The following is a 20,859-nucleotide window of genomic DNA, read 5'->3' as shown; positions in this document are numbered from 1 at the left end:
TGTTTGAAGAACCCCTGGGAGATGAAGGAACTACTGAAGCCAATTGAAAGTTCTAGTCCATTTTAAAACTGAGACGAAGGTGGTACTGGTTGGAGGTACAATCAGAAAAGGGATGGGGTGAACTGAATTGCACTGGCACTTTTGCTATATTCCTCTTAAAATCATTTAGCTTTCCATTTAACCTTTAGTTTTTTACAGAAATGTCAAGAAGGCAGTTAACATATTTATTTAGATTATCTTCATTAAGTATTAATTCTGAAATAGGAAAACAGAAAAACTGTGCATTTTATAGAGGCTACGAGAATAGAAAGCGATTACAATTATTAGCTTGTATTTAATTGGCTCTCGTTTCATAATATAATGTTGCTAGAGTATAATCGCATATATATATATATATATATATATATATATATATATATATACTCTTTAATTGATTTTTTACAGAGAGGAAGGGAGACGAATAGTTAGAAACACCGATGAGAGAGAAACATCGATCAGCTGCCTCCTGCACATACTGGGGATGTGCCCGCAACCAAGGTATATGCCTTGACCGGAATCAAACCTGGGACCCTTCAGTCCATAGGCCGATGCTCTATCCACTGAGCCAAACCGGTTAGGGCAGAATCTCTTAAAATAGTCTTATAAGATCTTTTTTATTTTTCTGTTAAGGATTATAGTACTTATCTCTTCACAACTTAATAATAGATCTAATCTATTTGCTTTCCAACCAATTTCCTTTTAAAAATGAAATTATTTTGATGAATTAAGCAACTCTTTTCTGAAGAAAGGCAGGTATTAGACATAAAGAAAGGTTTCTAACTACTATTTGCTGATAAGTTCAGTAAATGCTTCCCTTTGGGCTGAGTACAGAATGCAGAATTATATCAATGGCTTTCAGTATTTATGAATAATGATCACATGGCAAATGAATATTCCCGTTCTTATAAAAACACTTATGCAGAAACCATAGGCAGTAATACATTAGTATTTACATTTATTTCATGTATGCAGTATACACACTCACTATTGAACAAAATTGGAATGCAAACAAATATACAAACACCATAATAAGCATTACAAATAAAATAACTGGCACTAGTGTTATAAGCATAGTAATGAATGGACCTGTGAGTAAAAGTGACGTCAGAAGACTGCAGCCCATGGCATTTTTCTTTTTATCAAAAGAAAATGCTCAGTAGCACCATAATGGTAATACTTAAAAGAAACATGTAAGATGAAACATTTTAACTGCTATCAGTGAGGTTAAACTGTTTTACTTAAGTGAATTATACAAAGATTTAACAGTACAGGCAGTATTTTGGCCAACTTCTGTTTATGTCAGCTGAACATCTTCCATAAACAAAAGCAAAAGAAAATAAAGCCAGCCGTTCGTGGACCCCTCCTTAGTACTTGGTACAAACTCTGCACCGTACTTTGATTTTATGAATGGAGAAGATTTGCATGTGTTAAAAACTGAGGTTATGTGAAGTTATTCACTAAAGCCTGAGTGTGTCTTTGGTAGGCTAATACTTTTTCAGCATTGTTATTAATCATATTATCTAGCCTGCATTTTTCTACACAATCCATGGTGGCTAGAGAGGACATTATGGAAAATAATACAGAAAAATCCTCAAATAACTAGAATCTTAAAATCTAGTCTATACCAAAGGCACCAAGAATCAATGGGGTGCAAACTTCCACTTAGTGAAAGGTGACTTATTTGTAATACTTATAAACTAATGGAATTTTGTTTTGAAGTTTTATATATCTTATTTGGTGCTGTCAGTATACTTAATTACCTACCTTTATATTTTTATGATGGCATCAACAATATACAAGATATATAGAATACCAGGTATTTCTATTTCAAAGTTGTGCAAAAAATTGCCACAATCTTGGTCAAAGTGTCTAAGTATCCAAATGGTAGCAAATGGGCTGCATTAAGCTTTACATATTCACATTGCATATGAAAAAAATTTATGCCCAGTTATGAATAGAAATGTAACAAAGAGTATTATATACTGAGAGTAATCTGCAAGGTTCTTTAAACAGTATTCCTTAGTGGTTTCAAGAAAATGTCATTAACCACTTAACCCTAAGCCTCAAGCTTTCTTCACAAGAATGCTATAGAACTGCATTAGTATTTTATATTGATTATAAATTAAGCCAAATTTATAAGTACACAGGTATGTGCTTCAAGCAGTATTTTGTGGCAAATGCACAAAACATACTTCTCTGAAAGGATCATTGTCCTTACAATAATGCACTATTAAAGCCTTCATTTCATAGTTTGGTAATTAAGATTCACATGAAACACAATCCTTTGCTGAATACAGAAAATATATCTGCATTACGATTATGTAACCTGGCTTTTGCTGGTAACATGAAACTTAAAGTAGTCACGTGTAGTTCAACCAGCTCCAAACAAGGTTGCTCAGTGGTAATTATTCTGCAGCATCTATATGCCTAAATTTCAGTCTGAATCGCAACTTTTAATTCCATTGTCTGATGTGAGTGGTTGTTATTTGTTTCTTTTAGTGCATCACCAAAATATAAATCAGCACTGGGTTTTATTCCATTGTTACCATGTTCTCCAGCAATATGATTCAACTGTGGAACTTCAGAACATGAAGCAGTTTGGGAAAGCACAGAAATACTACACTGATGTGGGGAATTTTCCAGACGGTCGTTTTCTACCTCAGGAAGAATGTTAACAGTAGCGAAACGGGCATGATAATCATTGGAACCATGGCTACAAGAAGTTTTCATGCTTTCTAGGTCAGAACAACTAAATTCAGAAAAATGACTAGAGTGGGAGTCTGCTACAGATGGCATACTGTCACTGAGGGATGGAGCCTCAAACTCACTTGAGTTTGTGCTTTGTTGTTCCAACAACTGTGCATCCATGTCTTCTCTGGTCTCATTTATCTTCATGTTGCTTTTTTTCCTCAATTTACCACTTTTTGATTTCTTTCCTGTTGTTGCTTCTTTGGACCACTTGGTGGCACTGGATTTTCCTTCAGCCAAGCCATTGGATGAACCACTAGGATGACTTCGGGTGGCACTGCCATCCTCCACACTGCTGCTTCCACTGTTGTGCCTGAATTTGGATGGCTTTGACTCAATATCTACTTGCACCTCCATACTGTTACCTTCTCTGAAAAATAAGAGTAACAAATATAAATAAATTTTTATTTTTATTTATTATTTTTTAAAATATATTTTTATTGATTTTGTACAGAAAGGAAGGGAGAGAGATAGAGAGCTAGAAACATCGATGAGAGAGAGTCATCGATCAGCTGCCTCTTGCACACCCCCTACTGGGGATGTGCCCGCAACCAAGGTACATGCCCTTGACCGGAATTGAACCCGGGACCCTTCAGTCCTCAAGCCGACGCTCTATCCATTGAGCCAAACCGGTCTCGGCTATAAATAAATTTTTAACTTCCTTTTAATTTTTTTTCAGATGACAACAAAGGAGGATGGGTGTCTATGTGAAAAATTCAAAGGCTATATAAAAGCTGCCAGAATAAATTAACGCAAGATACATTCTACTACTACTACAAAAAAAAAAAAAAAAAAAAAGCCCTGGGTGAAATATTCTGTTTCAATTGAAAGAAAAGCAAAACAGAAGCAGCTACATAAATGTAGCTGTTTAAAGTGTACAATTCAGTGGTTTTTAGTATATCCAGAGTTGTCATCAATGACCACTGCCCTAACTTTAGAACATGTTCATCCTCCCCACAAAAACCCTACACCCATTAAGCAGTTAATACCCGTACTTCCCTCTCCCAACACTGGCAACCACTAATCTACTTTCTGTCTCTACAGATTAGCCTATTCTGGACATCTATTTTCTTTCCCCAGAGAACCTAATAGTTAATAACCATTATTCATGATAATTTAGCATAATGACAGGGATAATTCTTTTTAAATTAATTTTTAAAATACTTCTGACTTTATCACAATTCCTTCTTACTTGTCCAATGGGATGTAGGAATTCAGAATGGATCCCGCCATTGCTTTGGTGCTGGCATTATCACTAACGGTTCCCAAGCTGACTGTGCCAGATTCTCCACTTAGACTGCACCGTTCTTTTTGTACATCTGCTTGTACTTCCAACCTTAAGAGGGAAATTCCAGATAAATATAGAAAATACATAGAATATCAGCACTATTATAACATGTATCTTTAAAAAAAATGTTTTTATTGATTTTTTTTTTTAGAGAGGAAGGGAGAAGGATAAAAAAAAAAATTGATGAGAGAGAAACATCATCAATTGGCTGCTCCTGCATGCCCCCTACTGGGGATCAAGCCTGCAACCCAGACATGTGCCCTGACCAGTAATCAAACCAGTGACCTCCTTCCTCTAGGTTCAAGCTCAATCACTGAGCCACTATAATATGTATCTTTGTTTGTTTGTTAATCCTCACCTGAGGATATTTTTGTTGTTGATTGTTAGAGAGAGTAGAAGGGAGAAGGAGAGACAGAGATAAACATTGATGTGAAAGAGAGACATCATTGGTTGCCTCCCGAATGGGCCTGACCAGGACTGGGGATTGAGCCTGCAACTGAGGTGCATGCCCTTGACCTGGGACCTTTCAGCCTATGGGCTATCACTTTATCCACTGAGATAAACCAGCTAATAACATCTATCTTTAAGTAATTCAGCTAAGAGCCCTAGTAATAATAAGCTATTTTAGAAGCTTCTATACATATTATTCTTAAAGTTTCTTTTTATTTGATTATTCAAATTCTACTGCAGTGCACTGAATAGTACCAGCAATCCTAATGAAATGAGAAAAATTAGTTGTCTGCCAAGTAAGGTAACAACAGAATAGCACAGACATAAAGGAATTCAAGTTAAATATGCTATATTATTTTCACTCAGGACGTGGCACTTTGCTTGGCATGTTCAGTGCAAAACACAAATACATTAAAAACCATTCTTCATGAAAGATCAGTGAATCAAAAAATCCTGGGCATCTATGTTAAAAATGGTTCTATAAATTTAGTACCCAAGTCTTTAAGAAAGGCATAATATAGGTCACTATAACTTAAGAGTTTGTGTTTAAAAGCAAACTACCTAAAAATAAGATTAAGTATGACCAATTTACCTTTTAATTCATGTACTGTGTACATTTTAAAAGAAGCTAATAAACATAGTTAAAGAACAGCAAATAAAGAGGAAACAAGGGAAGATAAAAATGCTTTAGCTTCTCCTATAATATTTATCTCTATGGCTGTTGGTAAAAGACTTGGGGAGAATGAAATAAGCGTTAAATAAAAGGACCCACGCTGACACCCCAGCCTCAGTCAAGCATTCCCAAGTGTCCTGACTCCCCCTCCCTCAGCTCTCAGCCAAGCCAAGGTCTCACTTCCTAAGACCCAGCTGTCCCCTCCAGAGACAAGGCCAATGCCACACACTGCCTTTCCTGTGCTCACCGAAGCTGCTCCAGTGTTCAAACATAATTACTGACAAAGCCACAGAAAACATGGCAAAATTAATTTTTACCTCATCATATTTATATTCCTACAGAAAATCCAAACAAGTAAAAATCTCATTTACTGCTTACCAATAATTTCACTTCTTAGTATTAATTTTTTCAACCCTGACACAGTAGGGAAATAGGTAATCATGTTCAAAATTCTCCTCATCAAAATAATAATCTGTTATTAACAGAAGGCAGACACGTAACAAAAAAAGCACATTTTCTTACCTGTTGAAGCAGTTGACCATGGCACTTCCTGACAGACTCCCCGTGATGCTGGCTCCAGCCAGTGCCATGGTGCTGGCCGTTTCACTCAGATTATCTCGAATGGCTCCGATCCGATCCATGTGGCTTCCACTTGCACTCAAGCTGCCGGTCAGACCACCAACACTTCCCTCCCCTATACTAGGGTTGTGTCTTGCTTCTGCTACTGAAGTTGTGTCTAAATGCAAATATTTCAAAGGAATTAAATAGTATAATTATTAACATCCCTCTTCTTAAATTCCTCCATGATTTTAGATAGGGCATTTTATCATATACATTATAAAATATACATAGGAATAGAAAAAAATGTCTGAGGTAGGGACACATAACTATGGGGTAATAAGTGAGCCACAAAATTACCTTTGGGAAGAGAAAAGCAGGCAACAGGAACTTCAAGTGTAAAAGCCTAAAAGTGGAAGTGTACTGGGCACCCTCAAAAACATCAGGAACAGTGGTATAAAACAGGAGAATGACAAGAAATGAGGTGAGAGACAGCCTGGGACAGATCACGTGGGGTTATAAGGACTTCGAATTTTTTCCTCCCAGTATAGTTACTATAACTGTATTCAGGATAGGAAAGACATGATCTAAGTTATATTTTATTTATTTGTTTATTTATTTGTGTTTTTATTGATTTCAGAGAGAAGGGAGAGAGAGAAAGAAACATCAAAGATGAGGAAGAGCCGAGACCAGTTTGGCTCAGTGGACAGAGTGTCGGCCTGCGGACTGAAGGGTCCCGGGTTCGATTCCGGGCAAGGGCATGTACCTTGGTTGCGGGCACATCCCCAGTGGGGGGTGTGCGGGAGGCAGCTGGTCGATGTTTCTCTCTCATCGACGTTTCTAGCTCTCTATCCCTCTCAATTCCTCTCTGTGTAAATTCAATAAAATATATTTTAAAAAAAATTAAAAAAAACAAAGATGAAAAAGAATCATTGACTGGCTGCCTCCTGCACGTTCCCTACTGCAACCCGGGTATGTGTCCTTCACTGAAACCCAACCTGGGATCCTTCAGTCTGCAGGCCAACGCTCTATCCAGTGAGCCAAACCAACCAGGGCTGAGTTGTTTTAGAAGTTTCATTATGACTGCATAGTGGAATAGGGAGTGGAAACTGAGAAGCTGATAGATCAGTTAAGAGGCTATTACGATAGTCCAGGTAATAGGATAGTAGTAGCTTAGATTAATAGAATAGCAGCAGGGAGGGTAAGAATGGTTAGATTATGGCTAAATATTGAAGTAAGTAGCAAAATTTACTGATGGATCAGATGCAGCATAAGAAGGGAAGAGGGGGAGTCATCATAAGTGAAGGTTTTTAGCCCAAGCAACAGCAAGAATGGAGAAGCTACTTAATGAGGGGAGGATAATGGAAAGAACAACAGATTTTAGATTTAAAGTTTGGTTACAGATAATTTAAGCTTAAAATTCTCATTAGACATTCAAGTGTAGATTAAAGAGAAGAGATGTACAAGTGTGAAGTTCAGAGGAGTGTTCTAGCCTACATACAAATTTAAGAGCAGTCAGTCTATAAATTATTTAATAGATGAAATACAGAGGGAGTGAGTGTAGATAAAGAGGAGAAGTCTGAGAATTGAGAAACTCCAAAATCTAGAGGTTGGGAGAGAAAAGTGAACCAGCAAGGAAGACTGGGCAGATGTGGCCAGGAGATATGATATGTTTTCCAAAAGACAAGTGAAGAAAATGGTTTAGAAATGAGGGCACAGTCTACCAAGTCAGGTGTACTCTTATATTAAGATGAAAACTAAGAATTGACCACTATACTTGGTAACACAGAGGTCTGCTTTGTTAGAGTGGTAGAAATCAAATTCTGGATAGGGACTAAAATCTGATTGGAGTAGTTCAAAAAGGAATGGGAGGCAAGAAAGTGGATGTTATCTTTGTGTATTTGCCTGACAAATTTCTATAACAACTGCTGGACTATAAAACATGTACATGCTTTAAGGTTTATTAACTTTCACTTCTACTGACAGCACATAGGGCCTTTTCATTCTCCAGTTATTGTTCTAATTAATTTTTCTTTGAATAACACTGGGTTAATACTCATTTGCCATCTGTATTTCTTCTTTTATGAACTGTATTTACTTTTCATATTCTTTTTCTTACTGATTTTCAATGTTTCAGGCAAACTTAAGATTAAAATTCTAGAATTTCTATGACATTATGTTTCCACTAGAAACTACTCCTCCTTCTTTCCTCCATTCACCTCTCCTTGGCAGTTCATTTCCTGAGATACTTCTCGATGAATACTACTGGGCACAGTGAAAGGAGGGCAATGGAAATTCTGACTTGCATGTTGTCTACAGCCTCCCCCTACTTAAACTATTAGGAAGTACATTATTTTCCCTTCCTTTCCTTAAAGGACTTACCTACAGCTGTGTTATTTCCACCAACATTGATATCATTTTCATCATCAAATTCAATTCTGACTCCTTTTCCATTGCCTGCTGAGACTCCACATCCTCCACTTCGACAGAGAGAAATTGGAACAACGCCGTAGACATAAGCTAACATAATAGGAACACCAATACCTAAAGAGAAATTACAATAGTTATTATAAACCAAAAACTAAATCACAGAAACCTGAGTTGCAGAAAGTCTTTTCAAGAGACGATGTACAGGAGGTAAATCCAAAAGTGGATTTACCTGTTTGGGGACATAAGCAAATTCAAAGGGTCTAGCCTTTCAGTTGATATACATGAAGAAGAAAAACGATGTAGACCTTTTCAAGTGTATTTGGGGGAGGGAGGAAAGGGTATCTGCCACTAGTAGTTACCAACTATCCCAAGGCTGGGCTCTTGAGTCTATAATACCTTAACCAACATAATTACTAAATGAGAAGTTTTCAGTAGGTTCAGCTTAAATGATCTTAAAATAACTTCTTTTAAATTTAATAATATAATGTTTTATTTTTTTAACATCCTTCTAGAAAACTTTAATTTTATAAATTCTGAGATCATTAGTATTTTTAAGCATTTTCTTACCTACTGTTACTGCAGCTACAACTGGAGATACGATTACAGACAATGTTACACCACCTGCTATAGCCAAATTCCGTTTGTGCTTGGAAATGTCCTTGCCTTCATATCGATTGTGAATCTTGAATTAAAAATAAACACAGGGGTGGGAGATTAAAGAGAAAAATATATTACATATTATTTAAATGAAATAGACCCACATTTGCTAGAAGTTTAAGGTGGTATTTCTTGTAATTTCAGTTAAGATTCAAGGTAAACATTGTTCTTAGACCATATTCTTACATAATTTGCTCCTTATTAATTTGCTTACATATAGAGTGATTTAATAGATTTTATACTTTGTATTAATAGTCTTTGTAATTTTACTCAAAAATAGTATAATCATGTTTTTAGCAAAGAAATTAAAAGTATTATTTCTAACATAGCTATGAGTTAGATATCTAATAGGATTACTTTTACAAAATTTAGCATATTACAGGTTTCCTTCCAAATAAGCATTCCTAAATAATAATAATTGGCTCATAAGGGTGGTTTCCACAACCTTTTTAAAAACTGACCTTTAAAAGCAGTACTAATAGGCAAACATCACTAAATAGAATAAAAATTAAAAAAAAATATATATATATTATTGATTTTTTTACATAGAGGAAGAGAGAGGGATAGAGTTAGAAACACTGATATAAGAGAATCATCTATCAGCTGCCTCTTGCACACCCCCTACTGGGGATGTGCCCGCAACCAAGGCACATGCCCTTGACAAGAATTGAACCTGGGACCTTTCAGTCCACAGGCTGATGCTCTATCCACTGAGCCAAACCGGTTTTGGCTAGAATCAATTTTTTCATCAAATCCCTTTTTATGAAGAAAAACATTATCAAAGACTCAGGATTCTAGGTTTTCATTTATAGTTCAGAGTAAGGGGTAGAAAGAGAAAAAGAGACTAAACTAATACCGTCAGAAGACAGGTGCTGGATCTACTTAGCTTCTTTGTACCATAAAGGTGTTACCAGACAGAATTTAATATCACTATGAAAGTGGCTTGTGAGATATAATATGTACTTTGGGAAATAGCTCAGTATCTTTATTCTCATGGTTTGCAAGGACTAAAGCTAGTAAGTAAATCTTTTTCTTGTTTCAAGTCAGATTCAAACAGCCTCAAAAGTGTACAGGTAGTCTTTCAAATAAAATATCTGACTTATAAACAATATTTCAGAGGAAGCTTTAAGAAATCTATTCTTATTATGTGGTTATTTGGAAGGCTCTAAAAGTGCAAGGAGTATCACAGGATATATTAAACAGTGATAAAGCTGGGGTGGGAAAGTGAGCAAAGCATGCATTGACAAAGAATATTTATGTTTTCCCACCAAATCCTGTTTCCCAGCACTGAATGGGCCTCTACATTTTCCTCCACGGTCCTTGTAGACGAGACTACAGACCTTCCCAAGGTACCTTTCATTATTCTTCAATTCTGCAACCAATTCCTGCTGCTCCTCACTCCTATTCCTAGAAAAAACTTAGCACTGAAGCGGGGGAAAGCTAAAGGTACAACTGATGGAGTAAACTGATGGAGTAAGCTGTCAGGGGAAAGGAGTCCTTCAGAAAAGTTTGCACCAATGTTCAATTACAGTTAGTTCTGGTTCAACTTTTACTTATTTATTTATTTTTTGCTATTTTATCCCACATTTTCTATTTGATATTATAAATAAAGGCTCAGCTTTTAGGTACTTTATCAACCTAACAGGTTTTCCTGGGCTGGTTTGTGTCCCTGAACTCCACAGAACATTGTTTCGGTGGAAAACTAATTCATCACCTTGCAACCCTTTGCGTATGCTTGAAAAAAGGAGACTTGTGACTGCACCTCAGACTTGAACAATGAGGTAAATAATCTCTCCTCTATAAATTATTTGTAGATGTGTGCAGTATAAGAGTCTCTCCTTCCCTTCTGCTTCCAAGTATCAAGTAAACAGTTTTGTTTTCAGCAAAGCCTTGCTTTGGATAATACATAAAAAGTTATTACAATCAGCTATTATGTTTGGGACAATTTTAAGTTTAGTTACATCAACCTTCTAAAATAGAAATTTGGCTCATAAATATGTTTCTCTTCTGAATCAAAGCTAATTTAAAAATAGCATGTATTGAACTATAATTAAACAAAATACTCCAGACTCAACATAAGAATTTTCTAACAATTACAGCTACCTGGCAACAGAATGGGCAGCCTCAGGAGCTGGTGGTTTCCCATCAATGAAGTACCCAAATGGCTAGACTGAAATTTATCAGGGATCTTACCTACAGAATTGTGCATCTGGGTTTAAATCCCAGCTCTGCTTCTTTCTGTGTAATTAAGATAAATTACATAAACCTCAATATTCTAACACATAAATTGCTGTGAGGTCAAAATGAGTTGAAGTATATAAAACACCTACAACACAATAAGGACTCCCATCCTCCTTTAAAAAAAATCCTATACTTTGTTCTGCTTAGCATTAGATAATTTCTAAAGTTACTTCTCAATTCTGAGATTCTATTAATTTAGATAGCAGCAAACTTCTTTGTCACTTCATAAATTATCCCTTTAACCTTTCAAAAAATTATTTCCTTACCACTGGTAGGCAAGTGGTAAGTACCCCTGTTTGGACTTTCACAAAATTGTTAACAATCTATAACAAGTATATTTATTAATTAGAGGCCAAATGCACAAAATCTGTGCACTGGGCGGGGGAGTGTGGTGAGGAGACACGGACACTCCTCAGCCTGGCCTGCGCCCTCTCACAGTCTGGGAGCCCTTGGGGGATATCTGACTGCCAGCTTAGAGGAGCGGGCCTAAGCTATCAGTTGGACATCCTTAGTGCTGCAAAGGTCGCGGGAGAGGCTCCTGCCACCACCTCTGCACTCGCCAGCTGTGAGCCCAGCTTCTGGCTGAGCTGCGCTCCCCCTGTGGGAGTGTTCTGACCACCAAGGGACCGTTCCTGTGTTAAATGTCTGCCCCCTGGTGGTCAGTGAGCCTCATAGCAATCGGTCATTATGCTGTTCAGTCTATTTGCATATTAGCCCTTTACTATATAGGAGGACAGCAGCAAACTAAGGGGGAGAAGAAGCTTTGAACTGAAGTTGAAAATAATTAAAAAATTGGATAATTATTTTTTGCCTGAGGATATATATTATTTAGTCATTAACTTTTTATAGACTTGATATACCCATGAGAAAAATGGGCAGGTGTGTATTTGTTAGTACTTTATACTTAAAGTTCATTTACAATGAAAATGTACTAAAGTTTTCCAATTCAGATAACATCAAAACAATTCTATTTTTAAACATCATATGAGCTTGCCAAACACTAAAAATTTATTGCCTTATGAAAAAATAGTAATTGTTTTATAATGAAGATACTAAAAACGACCTTAGTCTTTCAAAACAAAACAAAATAAAACAGTCATAGTCAGTTTGATCCAGTGAATAGAACGCGGACTGAAGGGTCCTGGTTTCAATTCCAGTCAAGGGCCATATCTCGGTTGCAGGCTTGACCCGAGGCCTGGTTTGGGCATGTGTGAGAGGCAACCAATTGATGTCTCTCTCTCACATCATGTTTATCTCTCTGTGTCTCTGCCCCTCTCTTCCACTCGCTCTAAAAATCAATGGGAAAAATATCCTCAGGATGAGAATTAACAAAATAAAATTTAAAAAAAGCAAAAATCATCAACCCTAAACCTAAAGATTTACAATAGATAATGAACTAGCAAGGATGTATGCATTTTACCTTGCGGCCCACGTATACAGGAATACCAATAATCATTGCAGGGATAGCAATGCCAGCTATTAAAGCAATTCCTACAGGAGCACCAACGAGTGTTCCCAGCTGCCACAGTATTTTCTTCTTTCGGCTCCAGGGTTTCTTCCCCCAAAAAGTACATCCTGATGGACTAATGGAAAAAATTATAATGTTAAGTAACAGTTGCAAAACATCACAACAAATTACTACAATACAGTAACACAATCACTATAAAAGACTTTCTCATATTTAGAAATAAGATTTTCCCTTTCTTTAAAATGAGTTCATTAAAAGCCAAAATATCATAAGTATCACTATAAATTATATTTAAAAGATAAGTGGGATTTAGTTTAAATATCTCTAGATTTCCATTAGCCTCAAAATTTTAGGTTAGTTTTTGAAGAGTATATTAACCCTTTGCACTCCGAACCATTCTGGACATTGGCTACCAGCTACTCGATGCTACTTTGCGGCGGAAACGTGCTTCCCCGTAATCACTAATAAATTGCAATGTCCCCTGAGAGGGGACATCCGAGTGATATGCTAGAATTCTGATGTCCCCTGAGAGGGGACAGTGGAGTGCAAAGGGTTAATATTAAAAAAAATGCTTATCTTATCCCTGTTTTAGATATATAGTTATCTGATTATATCATAAACTCACACTGTAGCCTAAATGAAGAAATTTATACCTGAGAAAATTAAATGGAAAGATATATGACCTAGCATAATTACATGGGCTATTAAATACTAACTTCCTAGTTTAAAAAAAGGGGAAAAATGTTTTCCATTTTTGACTAGTTATTAATCCCAAATGAATAACACAATAATATGCTTTTAAATTTGTGTGTCTAGTATAAACAAGACTCCATAAATCCTGTATAAAAATGCTTAAAATAATACTTTTAAAAAGTCCTTTTGTCTTATAATATAAAATGATATTTAGATAGACATAGCTCCTTCAATATACTTACCTTAGATAATGTAAATCTGAGATTTCTTTCATACACAACCAACAAAACTCACAACCACAGACAGCACATGTCATGTGATTACAGCTCCCATCATTCATCTTTATTATATAAGCAGCACATCGTGGACATGGCTTTATATCATCAGCTAAGGAAAATAAATAGACATGCTTAGTATGTGAAATTGGTATAAAAATAACAATTTCTATTGGATAATCAATTGTAGCACTGCCAAAAAAAAATATTATCATGTACAGTTTGTTAGCTATAGCTTCAGCCCACTATTTTTAGTATATAAAGAATTTTTTCTTCCAATCTGAGAAAAGGAACATATTTTACCTTAATTTTCAAGTTGTAAACTTTTTGAAACACAGCAGCAGTACAATAAGAGCAAAGAACAACAAAATGATAGGGAAAACCAAGGACAGCCCCAGATAAACTGTGAACGACATATCCCATAGCACTGCCTATCCCATAGCATAGTCTTCTCTGGGTGACACTTCATAGCTACAACTTCTCTAACCATCTCCACTTAATACTATTCCTATTTGTGAGTGAATACTAATAGAGACAATTTGATAATTAATCTGAAGTAGTACTATATATATATATAATAAAGTACTATGATTTTACTTCTCTCTTCTAAGTAACATCAACTACAAGTACTATACAAATAATACATCTTTAGAAAAGCAAGCCTTTTCTTGTATTTTAGATCACAGAGATGGGCCTTACAAAGAATCAGTACTTGGGGAAAAAAGGAAGGAGGTAAGAGGTTAAGGAAGAGTTACATACTTATAAACATTTAAATAATGGAAACCGTTTCAGAATTATAGCAACCATTTGTTGATTATGCTCATGACTGCTTTTCATTTATCATCTTTGCCCTTTTTATTCATTTATTTAAATGCTGTTGTTGTATGCTTCATGGATACTAACATGGTTATGCTGCACAAAGGTGCCAAGTTAAAATCAAGTGGGTCCTTAACTTTACAGGTACTGACACAGAGTAAGAGTTACCTCAAATTATACAACTATTTTAAACTTTAGCATCTACTTAAATAACAACCAGTAATTATCCTACTGTTACTAGTAGCCAGCTATATTTTCTAATTACATCTGTATAGAGCTAGGCACTGAATTCAAGTACATGGTTCCAACTTCTTAAGGGATAAGCATTAAGCTATACTATATTTTCTATGCTTTAACCATTTGGGAAAAATAGCCAGGTAAGAAGGTTTTATTTTGTTTTGTTTTGTTTTTAAATAATGATATTGAGAGACTATATTTATTCCAATAATGCTATTATTTGGTTCAAATCATTTGGGAAAGTTTTTTTTTTTCATAATGACTTTCAAAGCTACTTTACATATATTTTAAAAAATCACTCTCATGATCATATAGTTATATCTTACTTTGAACCCAATCCAAACCAGTGATTCAACTTGATATGGTTTTTAATTGTTAGTCTTAGTTCCAAAGGAATTTTTGGTCATACCCAAAAAACTCAGTAACAATAAGGAGATAATATAAGTGACTGTATCAGGATCAAAGGTTATGATCAATAAGGCATTCCAGAAAAACACTGCTGAAATGAACATAAAATCTCCCCTCATGACTACCATGAGATGACTGAATGATAAAGTTGATTTTTAAATTAATAACAAAAGTCATTTCTTAGTTGTTTTTTTCTCTCTCTCTAAACCAGTGGTCAGCAAACTCAGTCAACAGAGCCAAATATCAACAGTACAATGATTGAAATTTCTTTTATGAGCCAAATTTTTTAAACTTAAACTTCTAACGCCAGTTCTTCAAAAGAGACTTGCCCAGGCCATAGTATTTTGTGGAAGAGCCGCACTCAAGGGGCCAAAGAGCCGCAGTTTGCCAACCACGGGTCTAGACATATGCAAATCTCTAGCAGGAGACGGGTTTATCTAACTTTCCCTACCTCATATAGCCAAAGCTTTTACTATGAGCCAGGACATGTTTCAAACGTATAAACGTATTATTAGTATCTTCATTTTGCAGATGAGATAAGAAACTTGCTCAGGACCTCACAGAGACTAAGTGGAGAACCTGGGATTTGAACCCAGACAGTCTGATTCTAAAGTCTATTCTCATACTCTGCAACTGTGTGTCCTGGAACCAATAAATACTCATTCTCACTTAGAGGAGAGGGATAGCATTTCCAAGTGACCACTCAATGGCTACAGCTGACTCTACAGAGGACAGTTTAGGTATATTCAGGTCCTCTGAATTATTTCTGGACCCGTCACTACAAATCATTATTAATGTTTGAGTTCCACCCCAAATCTTGAGAAAAGGACATACAAACAAGTCAATCAGCAAACAAGCATGAAAATCCATGTACATTATAGAAAGTATTAAATGTTGAATTTAAAGTTTATTTAATTTTAAATGTTTAATTTTAAATTCAACTTTAAATGTTGAAAAGGACTTTTTTTTTTATAACAAAGTACATAACTATCTCAATATACTGCTGGTAGAAATATAAATTATTTTCTTGATAAATTTCTATATTTTCTAAGTTTTTTCCTATTGAGGAAAACAAATGAGAATTTTTCTAATAATGATTGAAATTCCAATAAACAATGAAAATTATGTGTAAAATTATTTTTTGAAATTTTATTCAAAAAACATTAAAATGTTCAGAAAATTGCTTATAAATATTGAGATTTATGATGTGCATACATTGCTCATACATTGCTCATATATACAGATTGATCCTTGGGTAATTTCTAAACTGCTAGCCAAAGGCCCAAACTTTCCTAATGTCCTCTCCACTTAAGGTATGACTTTGAATCTTTGGTCCTGAAATTGAGACATCTTTAAATAAAAAATGTATTTCACAAAATATAAGACTGGTTTTAAACTGTAACTTTGTGGTATTTACATAATTAGAAACAATCTAAAGGTAACAGATTTAAAATTAGTATTTTATTAAAAATATGTGCTAAGCTTTGCATAAAACACCTTTATAAACAACAGTTTTGGACAATGTTTTGCTGTCAGTTACTATAAATCATTATGAAACCTCCTTTTTTCTTTTTGTGTTTTGTTAATAAAATCTTTCCAATCTTAATACCACTGTCTTCCATAGGAAAGAATGAGTGCTTCTGGAACAGAAATGTTAACACATGAAAACAACAGGAACTTAATATTATATTTTTTTACTTAAAATAACTATGTTCTGTATGTGTCAAATATTTTATTGAAAAGGTAGACATAAGTACCTGCTGCTCCAGACTCCTGGCTGTAACTAATGGATGAAGAACGTATGGTTCTCAGGCGTAAACTCTGGGCTCTCTCTTGCCGAGCAGCATCACAGGTCTGATTTGGGTGCCAAATCTGTTTACAGTGGTAGCAAAACTCTGTTCCACAGCCTTCTCGCCCACAAGTTAATTTTGGACAGCTAGCACATCCAAATGCTATCACAGCATATCTTGAAAGAACAAGAAAAAGTTTAAAACGTGACATATAAGAGTTAGTAAGTAAAAGTACTATCCAACTTAAATGCTATTTCTGAAGAAGTTTTCGATTTATGCATGAGTAAATAGTTGTAAGTCCTAACATTATCTTATCGATATAAAAAGAGGGGGGAAATAGTTCACAAATGGCATATACAATATATATGGCTAAAAAGCATTTTAAAGTTCAATTTTAACTTCTAACTTTCAATTTTAATTAGATGCCAAATTGTGTATATAATCTATACTGCATATACAGTACAAATTTTATAAAAATTTCATTAAATTCTATTGTGTGCACAGAGAAAAGATCAGAAGGAAATGCACCAAAAGTCTTAAAGCATTTTTTCTAGTATTAGGGTTTTAATTTTCTTCATTTCTGATTTTTACAATTAGTTGTTACTTTTCAAATCAGAATGAAAAACAAAAACAAAAAAAACTAGCTCTAGCTATTTAAAACATAATAACTATGAACTAGCAACACCTGTCAGTTAATGACAATCTGTGCCAATTCATACATTTGGTAATTATTTTGTATTTATATTCATGGACCCCATGAATCAGGAGATGAGGGTTTGATTCCCCAGTTAATTCAAACTAAGCAAAACTAAAGTACTTTTTGTTAGTTTGTTTTTTACGATAATATTTGCTGAAAGAATTAACATTCTAACAGTATAAGTACACACTATTTCTTGAATTTATTTGACCACAATATCTAGTTACAGGAAGTTTCACAGTACTACCATTCCACAACTTGTACTATTGATAGGGAGGAAGTAGGGATACCAGTTAAAGTAGTATATCCTGCCTAGAGAAAGTTTCTTGTGAAGCAACAAGAACAAACTATACCTAACATGAAATGTAATCTTGAGAGAGATATAATAGTTCCAATAAATATTTTAATTTAAAAACTGAGAAATAAGAATGAAGAAAGATTATCCAGGAGTCCAAGTAAACCTTTTTTCAAAAACACAAAGCTTTAGCAACCTTAAAAACAACAACAAAGAAAATATAATCAGAAATACTGAAATTACTTTATCCAGTTTTAAGGAGAAAAGTCACTTCTTATAAGAAGTTAAACACTGCTCGGCCAGTGGGGCTCCGTGGTTGAGCATCAACTTATGAACCAGGATGTCACGGCTCATTCATGGCCAGGCACATGCCCAGGTTGTGGGCTTGAACCCCAGCAGGGGGCATACAGGAGACAGCTGATCAATGATCCTCTCCCATCACTGATGTTTTTATCTCTCTCTCCCTCTCTCTCTCTCTCTCTCTCCCGCTTCTTCTCTAAAATCAAAAAATTATTTTTTTTTTAAAGAAGTTAATATTATTTCAGTGGAAAAGGAGTGACAATATATTTGGGAGAAGATCTAGAAAAATTGAGGCACATCTCATTGGTTCCCTTTAACATCTACTTTCCACTGCACGCTGCAAGGGAGACCTACAATTGTCAAGGCAACTGCCCAGACTATTTAGAAAAGTCTAATTTAGAGATAGAGTGTTGGCAAGCCTTTTGGGCTATAATATTTAAAATCACATTCTTTAGTTCACTAAATAAGAGAAAGCTAACATGTCTCATATATATATGTGTGTGTGTGTGTGTGTGTGTGTGTGTGTGTATATATATATATATATATATATATATATATATATATATATCAACTAGTTCTTAACAAAGATGTGAGGGGAAGAACGTTATTTTTATTGATTCCCTAAATTCCACCAAAATATCTTAGTATCAATTAATAATCAAATTAATGTTTTGTGTAGCACTAGTAGATACTGAATTACTTGGTGTTAAAATACATCTAGCTTAACTGTGTTTAGGAAGAATAAATTTAAAGAAGCAAATTCTCAGCTCCCAACTATTAAACTCTTAGAATACCTGTGTGAATATTTAGTCTCACACATGTAATTTATCACTAGTTATAAATTACAACTTCCCCTGAAACATAGTTTAATCATTATGGCTCCCTGTAAACAAAACCTGCTGTTTTCTAGTCACAAACTTGTTTCCTCCAGAGAAAATAAAAACTTGCATCTGTTTTCTGTATAAAATTTCTAAAAGGTCAGCCTATAAAATCATTTCTAGCATGTTAAAAGATGGTCAAGTTCTTGCTAAAGCTTTCCTTGTAGAATGGGAATGAGAGTCATATGAATATTAACTCTAAAAATACATATTCTTTAGTTCCTATATCTATAGCCCCATTTAAAAAAATCCATTATGAACAGTATCCTCTACTAGAATAAATTATTATTTACGGACATTATATGTCAGCAAATCAGCGTGGAACTCCACAAAACTGATTATAATTGATCACATTGCTTTAAAATGGTTTATTTACTGTTTCTAGGATATATGATTTATGTTAGTGGTATGTTAGATTGGTTCATTCAACAATTCTTTATTGAACATGGGGTTAATATGCGGTTAAAACACTTTCTTCCCCATGACATTAAATCATTAATTATATTCTAGTATAATAAATGTCGCTTATATTGTAAGTTTCCCAGCAAAGTCAGAAGCACTCGCATGAAATGACAGGGATAACATGTACTGGTAGAAGAGTGGTCTTAATCCATTGAAACAAGTGATGACAGAAACTAAAATGCCAACTATTTGCTATCTGCCTAGACAATGTACAAATTAGGTCTTCTAGGCAGAAGATAATCAGATATTTTTATCCAAGACAGGTTCTATGTTTTCCCTCTACATGTCTCTCATCCCAATTCTTCTCCTCAGCCATGGCCAGAGTTTTCTATTATAAATACCAGACATAGTAGATGACTGACAAATTAACATTTCCTTGCTTTTTGTGTGTTTTTTTTATTTTTTTAATTTATTGATTTCAGAGAGGAGGGGAGAGGGAGAAATATTCATGATGAGAGAGAATATTGATTGGCTGCCTCCTGCATATCCCCTATTGGGGACCAAGCCTGCAACCTGGGCATGTGCCCTGATTGGGAATCAAACAGTGACCTCCTGGTTCACAAGTCAATTCTCAACCACTGAGCCACACCAGCTAGGATGAACATTCTTAAACGTGTCCACTAACTGGATGTTTCCTGGCACACAAGTAAAGAGTTTCTCTGAGGTATTTAACTAGGAATGGATCTGCTAAGTTATAGGGTAAATGTATGTTCAATTTTAATAAACCTGCAGTAGGTGAGCTATATTCTATATTTTGTTATTTTTCCCTTTTATTTGTAACTTACCTCTGTAATCTATTTTGATTTTGTCTCAATGTATTATGTGTGGTGACAAGCTAATCTTTCCCTTCAAATAGATAATTTTCACAATCTTCTACATGTTGAATAATGAAATTTTTCCCAACTGATTTTAGCATGCTTCCCCTAAAGTTCTTGTATAAACTAGAATCTGTGTCAGCCTTATCTACTATGTTCTACTAGGTTGATAGTAATGATATTATCTATTATGACATAATCAATCAACCTAGCACAAGAGAAAACACCTATTCAGTGACCAGAGAGCTTGTACCCTTAGATTTATTGTTTTAACCTCTTCTAGACACAGATATTGATGTTTAAGTCTCCTTTTCATTTGTTCCATCATGTTCAGACTTTTTCTTTTAAAGATATTAAACACTTAAAGGAACCTATTAAGTTCTTCGTATCATAGGGTCCCATAAAAGATTGTTACAAAGCCAGATCAAAAACAATATATAGATATGTTCCTCACTATTTGGATTCTCACTATAGGAGTGTTTCCTAAAATGATTGGCAAGTAGTTTTTTTTAAGCTAAAATTTGCTATGCAGGTTGAAATTTATTCTAATGAATGTGAAAATATGGTGCAGAGTTCCATGGGATCAAAAGTGATACACTTGCCCTAGCTGGTTTGGCTTGGTGGATAGATTCCTTGACTGG

The 20,859-nt window shown here is 34.9% G+C and overlaps 1 protein-coding gene across 3 annotated transcripts in view; it reads right to left on the bottom strand.

The window, feature by feature from the left end:
- Positions 1-977: 977 nt before the first annotated feature.
- The window catches only part of RNF19A (ring finger protein 19A, RBR E3 ubiquitin protein ligase), a 36,057-nt gene continuing 16,175 nt past the window's right edge, over positions 978-20,859 (bottom strand). For 2 of the 3 annotated variants that reach the window (XM_036436724.2, XM_045581363.1), the window contains exons 3-10: positions 16,739-16,947; positions 13,488-13,632; positions 12,505-12,667; positions 8,754-8,868; positions 8,139-8,300; positions 5,721-5,934; positions 3,980-4,123; positions 978-3,157 (exon numbers count right to left, since the gene is read on the bottom strand). In XM_036436724.2, the coding sequence (XP_036292617.1) occupies positions 2,467-3,157; positions 3,980-4,123; positions 5,721-5,934; positions 8,139-8,300; positions 8,754-8,868; positions 12,505-12,667; positions 13,488-13,632; positions 16,739-16,947 (1,843 nt within the window). In that variant the 3' untranslated portion in view covers positions 978-2,466. The remainder of the gene's footprint in view (positions 3,158-3,979; positions 4,124-5,720; positions 5,935-8,138; positions 8,301-8,753; positions 8,869-12,504; positions 12,668-13,487; positions 13,633-16,738; positions 16,948-20,859) is intronic. The other variant, XM_036436725.2, reaches the window with a different exon arrangement.

The sequence above is a fragment of the Pipistrellus kuhlii genome, unplaced genomic scaffold (genome assembly GCF_014108245.1).
Source record: "Pipistrellus kuhlii isolate mPipKuh1 unplaced genomic scaffold, mPipKuh1.p scaffold_m20_p_14, whole genome shotgun sequence".
NCBI lineage: Eukaryota > Metazoa > Chordata > Mammalia > Chiroptera > Vespertilionidae > Pipistrellus > Pipistrellus kuhlii.
This window is presented reverse-complemented; position numbering and strand designations above follow the sequence as displayed.